The sequence below is a fragment of the Phocoena sinus genome, chromosome 18 (assembly GCF_008692025.1).
Source record: "Phocoena sinus isolate mPhoSin1 chromosome 18, mPhoSin1.pri, whole genome shotgun sequence".
Taxonomy (NCBI): domain Eukaryota; kingdom Metazoa; phylum Chordata; class Mammalia; order Artiodactyla; family Phocoenidae; genus Phocoena; species Phocoena sinus.
Genome location: NC_045780.1, coordinates 23,550,996 through 23,568,588, shown reverse-complemented (window position 1 = coordinate 23,568,588; position 17,593 = coordinate 23,550,996). Strand labels below are relative to the sequence as shown.

Here is a 17,593-nt window from a genome sequence, read left to right as displayed (position 1 = left end):
CTCCCTGCTCTTACAACCAGAATCAAAATGGTGAAAATGGGGACGTCAGCTCCATAGGCTGTATGCTTCTATCTGTCAAGAAACTGGGTTCAGACGGACACTTTTGGCTTCTCTCTGAAACAGGCTTTGAGATGAATCGAATTTGAGGATAAGGTCTCAACGTTCTGTTTATTGTGATGCTTTGGTGCTCGAAAGCCGAAGGTCAGAGGCTTCAGACCCACAGGGCAAGCACATCGTTCCGCGCTAAGTCACGCTATGAATTGCAGGTGGCCTTGGATTGACCTGGGATAGGGTCTCATGGCCCCCCGATCTCCTGTGTGATGCTTGCGATGCTCTGGATGAGTGTCGGTTTTTAAAGAAAAGTTCTCCGTTTATCCTTAGGCTGAGAGCAGAGACCCAAAGAGTCTACACAAGTACTTTCGAGACCTATCCTCAGAACGCTGCTTTTATGTGGGTTTTCTTGGTGGACAGTGAAATGAGGAACACAGAGACGATTAGTTAACATTTCTCCATAAAGCTAAAACCTCAGTCTTCAGAGACTGACCTTTTCCCTGAAATATAAGGAACTACTGTTTGATTCTGAGATTATGTTCTTCGTTTTTTGTTAAAATGTCCTTCTCTTATGGAATAATGGTGATGACAGAAGGTAACGATGGTAGTTTTAATCTCTTTAAGTGGCCAATAGCCATTTTTAATATACGTAAGTGGGATTGTTTTGTCCCCTCTCCTACCACTTTGATAATTTATGTTTTAACTGTATAGACCTGGCAACTACTTCCCTGTGTCTGAAATTCTCAAATCTCGTGAGGCGGCACTCTAAGTAAGTGCGTTACCAATAAGAGTTAAAGTATAGAATCCCATGAATGATTTACTTAGAAAATAAATTAGAATAGAAGTATTTAAAAAAATAACATTTTCATTTGCATTCCTTAAGTGGGAGAGAGGGGGCAGAATTCTTATGGGGAATTGATTTTTTTTTTTTTTTTTTTTTTTGGCCTCGCCATGCTGCGTGGCTTGTGGGATCTTAGTTCCCCGACCAGGGATTGCACCTGGGCCCTCAGGAGTGAAAGCACCGAGTCCTAACCGCTGGACTGTCAGGGAATTCCCAAGGGGAACTGCTTCTATTTCAGGATGGTGAGTGGGGCTTTCCCTGCTGTCCCAGGCTGAGGACAAGTGGTGCTATGTCTACTGCTTTCCACAGAGAGCCTCCAACGAACGGTAGGCAGACCCCTGCCCCCTATAAGGAGGAAAGGAGGATGGGGAAGGGAGGAGCAGTCAGTGCTGGCTGGCTTTTGAGAAGGCAAGGGTGTTCCCAGTGAGAAGCTTTTCTCTTCTCTTAAATGCGATGCTCCCAGGGAGCGCCTCAAGAGAGCGGCTTGTAGAGACTGGGGATGGGGGGGGGCCCTGCGAGGCGGCGAAGCCCATTCCTTTCCTTGGCTGGACTTCCGCTTAGGCCGCAGACTGACTAATCTGGCTTTGTGCCAGCCGAGCACAGGGGAGGCGGTGGGGTGCTGTAGCCTTGGGTGACATGAATGTGTGAGTTTCCCATGGGACAAGGGGGTATCTCAGAAGGTAGACGGGCTTGAGCAGCCTTTCAAGTATCCCAGGGCCCCAGCAAATAGAGAAGAACATTTTTTATGTTAATATCCCTACAGGACAAAGAATCATCAACATCTCCTGGATAACCTGCAGCCTCTCCTATAAATGCCCCTGGGAGTGTGACATGAAGTCAGTTAAATGCCTCCAATAGAATGAATAGGATGGTTCAGAAGAGGATGGGGGTGGGGGCTATGGGGGAGTGGCTGACAACTCTTTTTTTTTTTTTGCCGTAGGTGGGCCTCTCACTCTTGTGGCCTCTCCCGTTGCGGAGCACAGGCTCCGGACGCGCAGGCTCAGCGGCCATGGCTCACGGGCCCAGCCGCTCCGCGGCATGTGGGATCTTCCCGGACCGGGGCACGAGCCCGTGTGCCCTGCATCGGCAGGCGGACTCTCAACCACTGCGCCACCAGGGAAGCCCAGACAACTCTTGACCTAAGAAGATGAAGGAGGAAATTCAGGGATACCAGAAGTGGGAGGACCTGGGGTGGCCGCTTTTCTTGCCTCTGTGATGACGGCCTCCCTCACTGTTTACTGTCCCACAGCCCTAATCTTGGGTCTGTAACCCCAAGGAACTCTGCCCTTAGACAGTATTCGTGTGTTCTGGAATAGCAGAATAGTAGCAGGAATATAGTATACAGTTACAATACATGAACTTATCCTCTCGAACTGAGAATGGCCAGTGTACTTCTTTAAAATTTCTACTCTTCTATTATTGACAAATCAGGAGAAATAAGAACCTTAAAAATTGCTACCAGTACTAACCAAGGATGTAGTACTCTTTCAAATACCAGGTAACTTTGAGGAATTATTCATCAGTGATTCCTGCCCTTAACTCATCCTGTTATGAATTCAGGACAGAGTAACTTGGATATTTTGGGCATGGAAACTTTTTATTGAAACTATTTTGCTCATAAAGCTAAGGGGAAAATGCACATGTGATTTCTATATATCTTTCTAAAATCAGATTAGAAATCCTAATCCGGACGTGAGTATTTTTCCCTAGGAGAGTGTTTAGAACCATCTTGGTGGTAGCTGATATTAACAAGCCATTAGCTTTTCCTTATAAAAGTTGAGCAGTTGCCACTAAAGACGTGTGGGGTCAAAGCAGGTAGTTAAATAAAGGTTTTCCAAGGTTTTCCTCTGGATGGCAACCAAGTTCTTCAGTATCGCTAGAGATGCAGTGGAAATGGGAACACCCTTAGTCATCATCCCCCAAGTACTGCACCCCTCCTTCCCCCCTTGATCCTGCCCATGCCAGTGGCATCACAGAAGCATCAGTCACGGCGTCTGAGAAAATGTAGTTTCTAGGCCCTGGCTCTGGATCAGATTCACTTCGGGGAAGCTTCCTAAACAATCAAACTAAAGTCTCTTAAAGCTCCTTTAAAGGAACTGGGATATTTCCTGAGAATGGGGGGGGGAAAAAAAAAAAAAAGGATAGTTGTAACTCAAAATCCAATGAAAAATGCTACCAACCCAGAATTGGAAACTATTTATGGTTCTCTGGAAGACCGTAAACACTGTAAAGGCTGGGTAAAAGGAGCACTAGGAACTGAGGGTGGAGAGCTCAGCCATTACTGAACTGGTGGGTCTCCAAAGGGATGACTCGAGAATTGGTCTTGGCCGGTTCCATGGAGAAGCGAGGTCTCCACATTGAAGAATGGGCTTCCCAACAGTGGAAAATACAACTGTAAGTAGCTAATTTAAGAAAATAAAGAAGGAATAGAGGAGGCTGTCAGTACTCTTGAGTTTCCTGTACAGTTCAGGGCCTGAAACACTACTTTAGAAAGATACACAAACCAGCTCCAGACAACATGTGGCAAATCCCTCATTAGGAAGAGGCCCATTTAAACAAGCACATAAAGGCATTCTGAGCTTTTCCCACCAACATCATCTAGTTTATTCTCATGTTTAGATGTCACCGAGACCAAGGGAGTGACATTTCAATTAACCAAGTAGTGCTAGATTTTTACTGGTTCATTTCCTTAGCAGCAATTAGATGCCAAGGTTCTAGGGACACAGCATTGCCCAGACTGACAAGGTTCCTGCTCTTGGAGAACTTACATTCTAGGTAAGCAACACAGACGATAAATGCGAAGATGAAAAAAGGAGATATTTTCAGAGAGTGGTGGGCATATTGCAGAAAACAAAACAGGTAATAAGACAGGAGCGGGGAGTATCCTCAAGCTTGGTGGAGGGCTGCTTTATAGGAGGTCAAGGAAGGCGAATTTGTCCGTGTGTCAGATGAAGAGGGGTCAGCCACAGAGAGCCTGGGGGAAGGTGACTCAGGTATAGGCACCAGCGAGTGCAAAGGACCTGAGGTGGAAATGGGGTGGCAGGAACAAACTTGGTTTCAGAGTGGTGCAGCATGTGTTTAGAGGTAGGTGGGGAGCCAGATCACGTAGGGCCCCAGTGTAAGGGGGCTGGATTAAGCTCTAAACATAGCAGGAAACCAATGGGAGGGTTCTAAGCAGGGGCATGATAGGAGCTGAATTATGTTTTCAGATTTTCATTCAAGCTGCTGTATGGTGAATAGACAAAAGGGAAACTGGGAAACCAATCAGAAGTGTTTGCAACAACCAATGGATCACTGAAGAAATCAAAGAGGAAATAAAAATACACCTAGAGACAAATGACAACAAAAACACCACGATCCAAAACCTACGGGACACAGCAAAAGCAGTTCTAAGAGGGAAGTTTATAGTGAGATAAGCTTACATCAGGAAACAAGAAAAATCTCAAACAAACAACCTAACCTTACACCTAAAGCAATTAGAGCAAGAACAAACAAAACCCAGCATTAGTAGAAGGAAAGAAATCATAAAGATCAGAGTAGAAATAAATGAAATAGAGGCTTAGAAAAAAATAGAAAAGATCAATGAAACAAAAAGCTGGTTCTTTGTAAAGATAAACAAAGTTGATAAACCTTTAGCCAGACTCATCAAGAAAAAAAGAGAGAGGGCGCCAAGTCAATAAAATCAGAAATGAAAAAGGAGAAGTTACAACGAACACCACAGAGATACAGAGGATCATAGGAGACTGGTATGAGCAACTATACACCAATAAAATGGACAACCTAGAAGAAATGGACAAGTTCTTAGAGAGGTACAATTTCCCAAGACTGAACCAGGAAGAAACAGAAAACATGAACAGACCCATCACCAGCACCGAAATTGAATCAATAATTTAAAAACTTCCAACAAACAGAAGTCCAGGACCAGATGGCTTCACAGGCGAATTCTACCAAACATTTAGAGCAGAGTTAACAGCTGTCCTTCTGAAACTCTTCCAAAAAATTGCAGAGGAAGGAACACTCCTGAACTCATTCTGTGAGGCCACCATCACTATCACCCTGATACCAAAACCAGACAAAGATATTTTACCAAAAAATGAAAACTACAGGCCAGTATCACTGATGAACATAGATACAGAAGTCCTCAACAAAATACTACGAAATCAACTCTTAACAGCACATTAAAAGCATCATACACCAGGATCAAGTGGGATTTATCCCAGGACGCAAGGATTCTCCGGTATCCGCAGATCAGTCAATGTGATGCGCCACGTTAACAACTGAAAGCTACAAACCATGTGGTCGTCTCAGTAGATGCAGAGAAAGCTTGTGATAAAATTCAACACCCACTTAGGATAAAAACTCTCCTGAAAGTGGGCACAGAGGGAACCTACCTCAACATAATATACAGATTTCTTTTTCTCTTGTGGACTCTTATTCTTAAAATTGTATTGATACTGGCACAGAAACAGATATATAGATCAATGGAACAGGACAGAATAGCCCAGAAGTAAACCCACACACTTATGGCCAATTAATCTATGACAAAGGAGGTAAGAATATACAGTGGAGAAAAGACAGTCTCTTTCAGAAGTGGTGCTGGGAAAGCTGGACGTCGACATGTAAAAGAATGAAATTAGAACATTCTCCAACACCATACACAAAAATAAACTTAAAATGGGTTAAAGACTAACCGTAAGACTGGATACCATAAAACTCCTAGAGGAAAACACAGGCAGAACACTCTGACATAAATCACAGCAACATTCTTTTGGATCTGTTTCCAGGAATCTCAGCTCTGCAGAGGAATAGATGTCTCTAGACACAGTCATATTAGCTGGAAACCTACAGAGGACTGACCAGAAGTTGAGAGCCATCAGGGAGGGGTTATGTGAAATCTGGGTCTCCCACTAAGCCACTAGGGGACAGTTGTCTGTGGGTGGCTGCAGAGTGACAAAGCATTTACGAGACGTGGAGAGGGACAAGACTGGGAGTGGGTAGCAGAAGAGGGAGCAAACACTTGTGGTTTGGTCTGATGTTTCTAAGTGCCTTGGGATTCTAAAAACCTTTAATTTTCCAAAAAGCCCTTTTTCCTACTTATTCGGTGATTATAATACCTGATCTTGTACAGTTAGGTTTTTAGTTTTTTAAAAAATATCTGTCTTTCTGTCTTATTTTAACTAAACTCCTGAGACTGTATTTGGGCCTTTCAGTAAATTGTTCCTTGTATCTGAAATGGCCTTGACAACTCCCCATCTAACCAGAGGAAACTCTATTCATCCTTTAGGGCTCCCTCAACTGTCCTTTCTTCCCACAAGGCATCTGCAGCAGAAATAGCTCCTTCTCTGTATTTCTGATTTTAGTTTCATGGTCACTAACTACTTTCTTTCTCACTAGTCTATAAAATTCTTGAGGGAAGAGATCACCTTATCACCACCGTCCGCTAAGATACATCCTGGTACATGGCAGGCCACCAGCTCCCAAAACACAGTCCCAGAGGTGACTGCTCCAGTATCACCTTGGATGTTAGTTTTACAATAAACAGAATCTCTGTGTGTGAGGACAAAGATTCTGTCTTTTGAACAGGCTGCCCAGATGATTCTTTTCCACAATGAAGGCTGGTAATTTTTAGAGTAGGCTCTTGACAAATGTTTGTTGATTTACTGATATGGACATTTGTGTCTTGGAAACAAGATTTAGGTCAATGACTCATTCTTTATGGTCAGTAGCTTTCAGACAAGAACACACTCCCCGGATTACTTTTCTCAGGTGGACTAAATATAGCCTCAACTCTATTCACTGAAAACACCAAAAAGTCGCCACTCAACCTTCTTTAAGTGTTTTTCTCTACATCTCCTTCATCTGTTTCCTAACACCCATGTATAAGGGGGGACATTTCCAATTCAGATATAGGCTGGCTGTGAGGAGATGGGTTAAATGGTGAGAGTGATGGAAATGGTGGTGGTGGTGGTAGGAGGGGAGGGGCTTGATGTGAACAGTCACCTTGGTTCCCCATAATATGTATGTCCTGATCCGCAGAGGAGTCACGATGGTATGTGAAGAAGCTTGCCTGATCGTTAAGAATGTGAGGATGGTTGTCCGGGGCCTGGGGGAGTCTGGAACAGCAACTTTTTTTTTTTTTGTTTGTTTGTTTTGTTTTTTTTTTTGGCGGTACGCGGGCCTCTCACTGTTGTGGCCTCTCCCGTTGCGGAGCACAGGCTCCAGATGCCGCAGACTCAGCGGCCATGACTCACGGGCCTAGCCGCTCTGCGGCATGTGGGATCTTCCCAGACCGGGGCACGAACCCGTGTCCCCTGCATCGGCAGGCGGACTCTCAACCACTGCGCCACCAGGGAAGCCCTGGAACAGCAACTTTATAAACAGAGCTGTTGAGAAGGTTTTGACTATATTTGGATGGGATTTACAATGATGACCAGCATTGACAGGGTGCCTGTCAGGGCTGCTGGGATTGGAAATGTGTTGTGTTGGAATTAATTAAAGAGCAAGAGAAGATGGAGTGATACAGACCCAGGGTTAGACTGTCAACATCTCCTCAGAAGAGCTATTTGCCTGTCAATAAAAAATTTTGATCCATTCTCCTTCATAACAATAGCCAGGGGTTTCCAACCAAACACGGCTCCAGAGCTTTGGTCCTAAACCAGAAGTACTGACTCATCCTCTCCCACACAAGTTCAACGCATGCCAAATCCAACATGTAGGGCACATGTGGAAGGAACGAGGAGCTCTGGCATAGACACTAGGCAATGTCAAGCTGACCTAATGTGTGGTTAGCATACAGTTTTGAGATATAAAATGCTACCCTCCAAAACTCCCATAAAAATGTAATTCTTTTAGGTTCAATTATATGCCAACCTGTCTTCACAAGGATTGATTGCATAATAAATAATCTAGCAATCAATAATGAAGTGCTTCCTAAGGGCCTAGCTACTTTAGTTGAGTTGGAACATAGCGCTTGATGCTACGTTCACTGTCAAGCAGAAAGCTTGGTAGCATGGTGGGTCTCCCAAGGGACTCAGGATCGAAATCTGCAAAGCTCCAAGTAGTGTTACTGATGAAATTCCATTGATCTTCTGTAATGTATATAAAATTTATATGTCTTAAAGACACCAATTTTATAAGACGGTCGTGAGACTCTCTGGAAAGAATATACTCTTTTGTCCGGATAAATTAATGTCACAAGTAACTAGGACTGCTCATTATTTAGGAAGCTGTAGCCTCAGTTTTATGTTTTCTGTAGATGAGATCCATCTGAATAGCTTATCTTTCACTCCCCTTTTCTCTTCCAGGCAATCAAGATTTGTGCCACTGTGCATTTTTTATATAACATCTGTGTGTCCCAACAGGGGGTTACCTGAATATATTTGCGTATAGCGCATCTACACGTGCTGAAGATTTTGCCGATAAGCATTTCCAATACAAGGGAGATTTTCTGCTGTGCTCCTAGCCTTTCAGAGTGACTTAGAGCAGGCCTACCCTACATATGGGTTTAGTTATTCCAAGGGAAGATTCCAGGGAAATTGCAGAGTATTCCTGACCCCTCCAGATGTATCAGAAGTCCAGGGGGCTCCCAGAATCATTCTCCCCACAAGTATTCTTCAGAAAAGAGTAGCCCCAGCACCAGAAACTCCCTTCTCTCTCTAGCCTGGTCCAGAGCAGTTTTGGACCCATATTCTGTCATTCCGTCTCTATCACAGTCCTTATCTGGATTCCAGAAGCTGCAGGAGAGGTCTTTATGGTCCCAACATTTAGATTTCTACAAAACATGAACGGCCAAACTCAATTAGCAGAGAGGCACGTTTAATGGCGGGGACAACTGCACCCTTCGGCAAGATCTGTTTAGCCAGTCTTGGAAACTCTTCTCTACCCTGGCATTCTTTTGAATGTTTACTCTCTCTTTGACTACAAAACAGTGTAAGTACCTAGGAATTTGGGGGTAGGGTTTGGGCAGGAAGTCACATCTGTAATAAAACTTACATTAAACAGAGTAAAATAAAATATTGTGGTGGAGAGGTAATGGAGAAATGGAGGGAAAATTAAATTCCTAAATTTAACCAAACCTTAAGTCTCCAGCCTCCCTTCTACCTAACAAGTCTCATATATTCATTCAAATTGAGTGTCACATGCCGTTTTTCTTTTGTTCAATGCTGAACTTTCAAATGCTAATCTAAGGGACCAGTTTAAGAGACCAAAAGTGAGAGAAAAGGCCTGGAAAATTTGGAGTTGGCTGTACCTAATTTTTATTGAAGATCCCGACTTACTAAATTTTAAATTCCAAACACAGTTGAATTTACCAATTTTTAAGTTTTTTCTAATATTAGAGACCTCAGCAGAGTTGACATGTTATAAACGTAACCCTCGTATTTACTCCCATTAACCTACAGTGTGTAAAGCATATTGTTTTTAAACTTGTGAGGTGGCTGATTGAAAAAAAATGTTTGTGTCGTGTGTGTGTGTGTGTGTGTGTGTGTGTGTACACATGGTCCCCAACTTACAATGGTTCAACTTAACGATTTTTTTGACTTTATGATGGTGCGAGAGCAGTACACATTTAGTAGAAACCATAGTTCCAATTTTGAATTTTGATCTTTTCCCCACCTAGTGATATGCAGTATCATATTCCGATGCTGGACGGCGGTATTGAGACGAAGTTCCCAGTTAGCAACACGATCATGAGGGTGAACAACCGACACACCATTCTGGACCCACACAACCAATTCTGTTTTTAACTTTCAGCAGGGTAGTTAATAAATTACATGAGCTATTCAGCACTTTATTATAAAATAGGCTTTGTGTTAGATGTTGCCCAACTGTTAGCTAATAAGTATTCTGAGCGTGTTTAAGGTAGGCTGAGCTAAGCCACGACGTTTGGTAGGTTAGGTGTATTAAATGCATTTTTGACTTACATATTTTAAACCTATGATGAGTTTATCGGCATGTAACCCCATCATAAATTGAGGAAGACCTGTGTGTGTGTGTGTGTGTGTGTGTGTGTGTGTGTGTGTGTGTGTATGTGTGTCCGTGTCTACACCTAGAGTAATTTATATATAATATAAATACTGTAAATAAATTTATATATGTAAAATAACATAAAGTGTGCGTATATATATAATCTATCCATCTATCTATATATACAGTAACTATTTAGCAGATATTGTAAATGAACTAAGTTCTCCAAGTAGAACATAAAAGGAGAAGCAGAGGTCTTTTGTGAGAGGAAGGAAATAAAGAAAATGGATACCCATTTCCATTTTTTTACCGTCAAGCGGTCTATATTACTCAGACTTAAAGAGGGAGAGTTTACTGCTGATCATTAATTACGTGCTCTGTTCATACCCTGAAAGTATCATGGGGGAAATCACAACTTTGTCACACTGAGCGAAAGAGAAACAGTTGTCAGAGTTTGACACATTTTCCAATAGGAGAAAAATCCAGTTGCTAACTGCATACGGGTTCATTTTGGGTTCCTGGAACCGATAGCACATCAGCATGTCTTATGAAATTTGTGCACGGCATGTTATCACAGCTGTATATCATCACAGAGGAAAAGAAATAATTGGTTTTCCTTGGAGTAGCTCTAAGTTGATGTCATATTCAATAACCTTGTAGTTGAGAAAATCTATAGATGATGGATGAAGTTGGGACTCTCTTTTGAATTTAATTCCTCCTGTGCCAGCTTCTACAGGACCTGATGCACCTGTCATTTTGAGGTGAGTGCATGCAATATTTAGAAACTGCAACCAGGCGGTACTCCTGCCAGATAACGAACCACAGAAGAACAGTTTGTCTCGTGTACAACAGCCTTGTTCCTCACTCTTAATCATTGCCATAGAGGAGCCAGGCTAAACTTGGACGCTAACACTGGGGTCAGTGCCAAGGTGCAGCTTGAATCAATGCTGTGCATCAGGGAGTGAAGCTGGTGGCTTCTCCTTCTCTGGATTTGAGAACTCTGGAGACGGCCTTAAATATACAGGCTTCGAAGGTGGGGTCCCAGGCACGGTACCACCACAGCCCCACTGAGAAGACTTCCTTATGAGACTAAGTACTGCTTTTGTATACGCTGGTCACTATCAAGTGGGGACAGGGTTGGATTGGGAGTCTGGGGTTAGCAGATGCAAACCGGTATATATACAGGATGGATAAACAACAAGGTTCTACTGTACAGCACAGGGGACTATATTCAATATCCTGTGATAAACCATAATGGAAAAGAATACGAAGAAGAATGTATACATATATGTATAACTGAGTCACTTTTCTGTACAGCAGTAATTAACACAACATTGTAATTCAACTATACTTCAATAAAAAATAAATACATAAGAAAAGAGAGAATATTTAGAGCTTTCTCTGGTCCTGACAAAGAAAAAGCCAACTTAGATATATCTCGTGGGGCAACTGAATATGTTTAGGTGAACAGCAACTTCCTTGCTTCTTCCTTCCCCTTCCTCAGTGGCCAGCTCGTCTTATTTATCTTGGATAAATGAGTCCAGACTTGGGCAGGGAAGCCTGGCTAGACTGTCCTAGATTGGCCTAGCACTGTAGTCTAGATGTCCCTGTATCATCAGCATTTCAGGTCTGGCCTTGGGACTGACCTCAGGACGTGGCCGCTCCTGAGCCTGGGGATCTGGCTTGGTGTGAAACTTTTGCACTGAACCCAACCTGGCGTCCAGTTGTGTCCACATTTTGAAATTCAGATTTATAACATGTGACATGCAAGTTAATCTGTTTTCCTCGTACTCAGTTTTATGTTGGATAACCAACTAATATACATAGTTACAGAAGAGCAAAGTCCCCACTGGCTTGCATGCCCCTAATTTGAAATGTGTATAATACAATCTTGATGAAGTTAATCCTACCTCTGACAAAGCTTTTAAATTAACAAGTTGGAGGTGAATTACTTAAATATTGTGTAAGTGAATTATTACCTACGAGAGAACAGATGAGGAAAACAGAAGTTCCTTACCGATCAGCAGAGCTTCTTTCTCTGATTTTAAGCCTTGGCTTCTTTTCTCAATATTGTTCTCTCGGTCTTGGTTGACCAATGCGACTGTCAACACATTAATTTCCTATAAAGTTCAAAAACAAAAACATATAGGTGTTTATGTAGATTCTGTGCATTCCAACAAAAGCCACCAGGTCTTTTAAACTCTATAAAAGAGGTAATCACGTCCATTTATAACTGAAGATAAACTTTTATAAGTGATTGATCTATTTGCCCAAGAGTAGAAGAGTAATTCTAAAACTTAGCCTCCTAGCTACTGCTCCCAGCAAACTAAGTAACTCTTTGCAAAAGTGGCACATTTTGTGCAATTATCTTACCTTTTTAATCCATGTTTTGATAAAACTGTTAGCAACAACTATTTGACTTTAGCTACTTTAACAAAGTTTTTATTTCAAATATGAAAAAATTTCCTGAAAAGCATATACAGACTCATTTATAATACTATGCAAGTAATTTGTGTGAGTGTGTGGGGAAGCAGGGCCTATTGGGAAGGTGAGATAGAACTGTCGTTAGGAGTGTTTAAGGTGAGTAAGTCTATGTCCTTATACATAACTGCAAAAGGTAGATAAAGCAAAGGTTGGTGAATCGTTTTCTCTGGAAACTAGAAATGAAGAATTGTACAGCAAGCCAGTATGTGAAACATTGAGGCTCGACTATTTTTAGTTCTTTTAGTATTATTATTATTATTATTTTGCGGTACGCGGGCCTCTCACTGTTGCGACCTCTCCCGTTGCGGAGCACAGGCTCCGGACGCGCAAGCTCAGCGGCCATGGCTCACGGGCCCAGCCGCTCTGCGGCATGTGGGATCCTTCCGGACTGGGGCACGAACCCGTGTCCCCTGCATCGCCAGGCGGACTCTCAACCACTGCACCACCGGGGAAGCCCTCTTTTATTATTTTTAATTTAAAAACAGAGAAAAAGATTTAACTCATATTCTCCCAGACTTGATATTAGGACTCAAAATGGAGAATGATTTAATAGGAGATCAAATTTAATGATCAGAGACCTGCATATATGGGATGGTAGAATCATTAGGGTAGTGGAATCTCATTGGAGGGAAATTTCTCACTTAAGATAGGCCTTAAAGAAGGACTAGCACATTGGACAAAGAGTTAAGGATACTGTTTCCATTAGATGATAAGGACTCTGTCAGAAGGACAAAGGGTAGGTAGGGAGGGACAAAGGACAACTTAGATGGTTTGGCAGGTGTTCCCAGGACTGGAACTGGTTACAGGATAGATATTTAGCTAGTTTATATAAATTAACAGAGTTGGCCAAATAAAAGAATATAGGAAATTATTGGGAGCATTTTGAGCATGTAAAGATTCTACCTGAAGGCATTCAAATTAAGACTGGTCCAAGGCAAGTCGAGCCAGTTAGACTTAAAAGGTCACTAGAAAGATGCTCTTATACTTCTAAAAAGGGATCTTGGGAGGCAGTCCCAGTAGAAACACAGTCCAGAACTTGAAAACAACAAACCCAAAGGTGTATGTAGACGGGATCAGAATATTTTATAAAGAGAAGTCACAGGGAATTCCTTCTGTGATGAAATAACATATGGATGTGTTTTAACGGCTTGAAGAGGTATAGGAGGAAACAGAGCAGAAGGGGAACTCTCATTTCCATTACAGTCAAAGGTGTGTCCAAAAAAAAAATACTAACTAGGATGATGATTGTATTATTTAAGAAAAATATAAATAATGAAGCTCATGGATGAGTGGAAACGGTCTCTCCAGGAAGGGGTGATCTGTTAACAGCCTGGATGATAACTGGGTTCAAATGAAATTACTGAGGAGAGTTTAGCAGAGAACAGGCCCACATTAATTGCCAACACTGAGTGGTGTCCTGAGGCCATCACACAGTTAAGGATCCAGGTTTTTTAAGGAAAATGAACCACAGAGGGCAGGCAGCGCATCAGGAACCAGCAAGAGATGGCAAGGGCAGGCCAGACTAAGCCTAGTCAAGGTGCTGTAAGGCTCCTGTCCCCATGTCCAAAGCTGGAGTCATAAAGAAAGGGCACTTTGAGCAGGCTCCAGCAGGTGCTACTGGATCAACAAGTCTACAAGGAGCCAGACAGGCCTTACCAGTGACTGCTACTTTGACGATGTCTTAGGGCTGGCTACATGAGGATGGAAAACTAAGAGTCTGTGGAAATATTTCTTGAGACTGAATATTGCAGCCTATGCTCTGCCGACCACAAATGGTGCGTTCCTGCATGGTCCTCGTCTGTGACCACGGAGTAGACACACCTCTCTGCCAGGCTCCAACAGCAAGCAGTGCAGCAGGCCTGGCCCAGCACAGAACCAAGGCTTGGCAGATGGTTCAGCCTTTGGGTACCACTGTGAGTTCTGTCCAGGGTGGAGATGTTGCTGCTTTTCTGACTCCCCCGGAGGGAGAAGAAGAGCTCTGCCAGGAAGCGGTGCTTAAGCTCATCAGGCAGGTTCCAGTTACAATTGCATATTGTAATAAGGTGGCTTCAAGAGCCTACAGAAGGGGAACTCTCATTTCCATTATAGTCAAAGGTGTGTCCAAGCACGTAAACAAGAGACTTGGGTCTTTAACGCCATTTAGTGAAGTGGACCAACTTGTGACCATTCAAAAGCGTTACTACTGACTAAGCGTCCTAGAGCCTAAGCCTGCCTCAGGCATGATGTAAAAGCTCAGATCCTTCAGAAAGAGACAGACAAATACCATATGATATCACTTATCTGTGGAATCTAAAATATGACACAAATGAACTTATCTACGAAACAGACTCACAGACACAGAGATCAGACTTGTCGTTGCCAAGGGGGAAGGGAGGAACTGGGGGAGGGGTGGAGTGGGAGTTTGGGATTAGCAGATGCAAACTGTTATTTATAGGATGGATAAACAACGATATCCTACTGTATAGTACAGGGAACGATATTCAATATCCTGTGATAAACCATAATGGAAAAGAATATGAAAAAGAATGTGTGTGTATATATACACACACACACACACACACACACACACACACACATATATACATATATATGTATAACGGAAGCACTTTGCTGTACAGCAAAGATTAACATTGTAAGTCAACTATACTTTAATAAAATAAATTTTTTTAAAAAGTTCAGGCTATTGCTGACAGAGTCACAGAATTAATGAGATGGGTGAATGCTTTTGTTATACATTTTGCCAGAGACATAATTGAAAGTTAATATGGGTGTGTTTTAAGGGTCAGAAGACAGGACAGTAGTTTTAGATAGCCACTTGACGTGCCGTGCTTTTTATCGTTTTCCACTAGAACAAAAAAGGCGAGAAGTATTGTAATGACTCACTGGTTCCTTAGAAAAGTAAAATTAATTTGATTTGTCTGTATTTGTAGTAGAGCTGTTTAATTTAACAAGAGAATTACAGTTATTAGTAGGTGGCGAGTTTGGGGTTGTCTTCAAAGTAGATATAAGCGATATCCGTACCCTCTTTTTGTGTTTTCATTTAGCTAAACTATCATCCAATGTCTGTCAAAAGAGCTCCATCATTATAACTGGTTGAAGGGAGTACACAGAGAGAAGGTGGAACTAAATAATTCCCCAAGTCAAACCCTTCTTGCATTTAAGCTAAGCCTATTTTTACTTTCAGCCACTCAAGAAATATTTATGCTGCATATATATTACATGCCTACCACATGCCAAGGAATGCTACGTTTTAAATGATACTGAGTCTAAAAGTGGCAAGAGGTGCATGCTTGCCAGCAAGCAATTCTTTTTTTTTTTTTTTTTTGGCATGGAAGATAACTACTCCCCATGCTCCACCCCCCCATACCCAGGTAGTTATATTTTAATATTCTAAAAATCAAGAGAGAAAAAATTATCCAAAGAAATTCATTTTTTTAACATCTTTATTGGGGTATAATTGCTTTACAATGGTATGTTAGTTTCTGCTTTATAACAAAGTGAATCAGTTATACATATACCTATGTTCCCATATGTCTTCCCTCTTATAAAAGGTCTGTAAGAAAGCTTACAGGAAATGTCAGTAGATGGAGCTGGAGAGGTAGGTGGACCAGGATAAGGAGCTTGGATTTTACCTGGAAGGCTTAATGAGTGAAGAGTGTTCAACACAGGAGTTACACGAACAATTCTGCATTTTAGGATACTGGCTTGCAGGAGGGGGAAGTGGGGGCAGGGATGCCAGGTTAGAGCCTATTGCAATCGTCTATTTAATTCTGACCTTTTTATAACGAGGGTAGAACCCAAGTCAGTGATGTGCAGAGGGCGAAACGTAAGAGATATTTAAGAGGTAGAACTAAAAAAAATCCGATGACCTGGTGGATGAGGAAAATGTTGAGAACGACTCAGTGCCTCCGTGAAAAGGAAAATAGAGAAAGAAGCAAGTATGGGTGAAGATAATTTGTCCAAATTTGAGCTTAAGGTTTCTATGACATATTGTCAAGATATCTGAGAGAAAGTAGGATCCACAGGGTTTTGAACTTCGAAGCAAGGCCCTGACAGCTCTTTTATGGCCCATTTCTCAAGTTAGTGTTTGTAGCACACAACCCTGATGTCTCCTTCTGGGACAAAGAAAAGGCTTGCTTATTGGTTGACATAAAAGAGATGGCTCCCCCAAGCTCACTGTTCCTCTCCTGTAACATAATCCACTGTATGTTCAAGCTTCCATCTGGGCCCCTCTATCGGGGCATGATCAGCCTGTAAGATCCGTGAGGATAAAGCTGGTGAAGCCAGGACCACTGTCTTGGGAGCACAGGATAGAACCTCAAATGGACATCTGCCAAAACCTTCTCTGAGAACAACCCATCACAAAAGGGACAAATTGACCATATGGGAGCACATTTTCAAGGATATCAGAGGATATCTAGTTTGTGCTTCATCTCTAACTCTATAAATCCATGCTTCAAGTCTAAGTCCTGGTCCTACCTTAAGAGTTTCACATTCTCTACCCAGAATGTTCCAACTTATCTCTTCAGTAATTGGGGAATACCTTTTACTGGGATGTTGGATTGTAAGTTAGAAAGACTTTGCCCCTTTCTTAAAAACTTCACTGTTCTTTTGACTCATTCAAAAGAACAGTGGGATGTTGGATCGTAAGTTAGAAAGACTTTGCCCCTTTCTTAAAAACTTCACTGTTCTTTTGACTCATTCCTACCCCAAATCTCTGGAATATAGAAAGAAACTTCCATCATTAGAAACGTAAAATTAGTAGACTCTTTATCTTTTATCACATACACATCCTTTACCCTGATAGTTGTAATATGCCCTGAAGAATTACGTGTCTACTGGTGAAGGTGTTCCAGGTGCTTAGAGATTGCAAACTGGACGTGGATCAGTGCAGATGGAGGTTATTAAGGACAAATTGTTAATGGTGTACAAAGTATACGGTAGGGAGGAAACATCAGGATGGGGATCAAGGGTTTCCGCACAGTGAGATCAACAGGATTATGAAATAGTATTCCAAAGGAAGTGGTGAGAACACCATTCACTTGACACAGTAAAACGCACTGCAGACTAGAAAATGCACAATAAGTAACAATTCTGCACTTGGCAGGAGAATGAACAAGGTTATCTAATAAATCTTTTCTCGGTCTACCTTTTTTTTTTTTTTTTTTTTTTTTTATGCGTTACGCGGGCCTCTCACTGTTGTGGCCTCTCCCGTTGCGGAGGACAGGCTCCGGACGCGCAGGCCCAGCGGCC

General features: G+C 42.2%; 1 protein-coding gene across 6 annotated transcripts in view; it reads right to left on the bottom strand.

Annotated features, from left to right (window-relative positions):
* Positions 1-17,593, bottom strand: part of ENOX1 (ecto-NOX disulfide-thiol exchanger 1) — a 622,833-nt gene that overhangs the window by 25,542 nt on the left and 579,698 nt on the right. For all 6 annotated transcript variants that reach the window (XM_032611631.1, XM_032611635.1, XM_032611633.1 and 3 more), the window contains one exon: positions 11,874-11,976. In XM_032611631.1, coding sequence (XP_032467522.1) covers positions 11,874-11,976 — 103 coding nt within the window. The remainder of the gene's footprint in view (positions 1-11,873; positions 11,977-17,593) is intronic.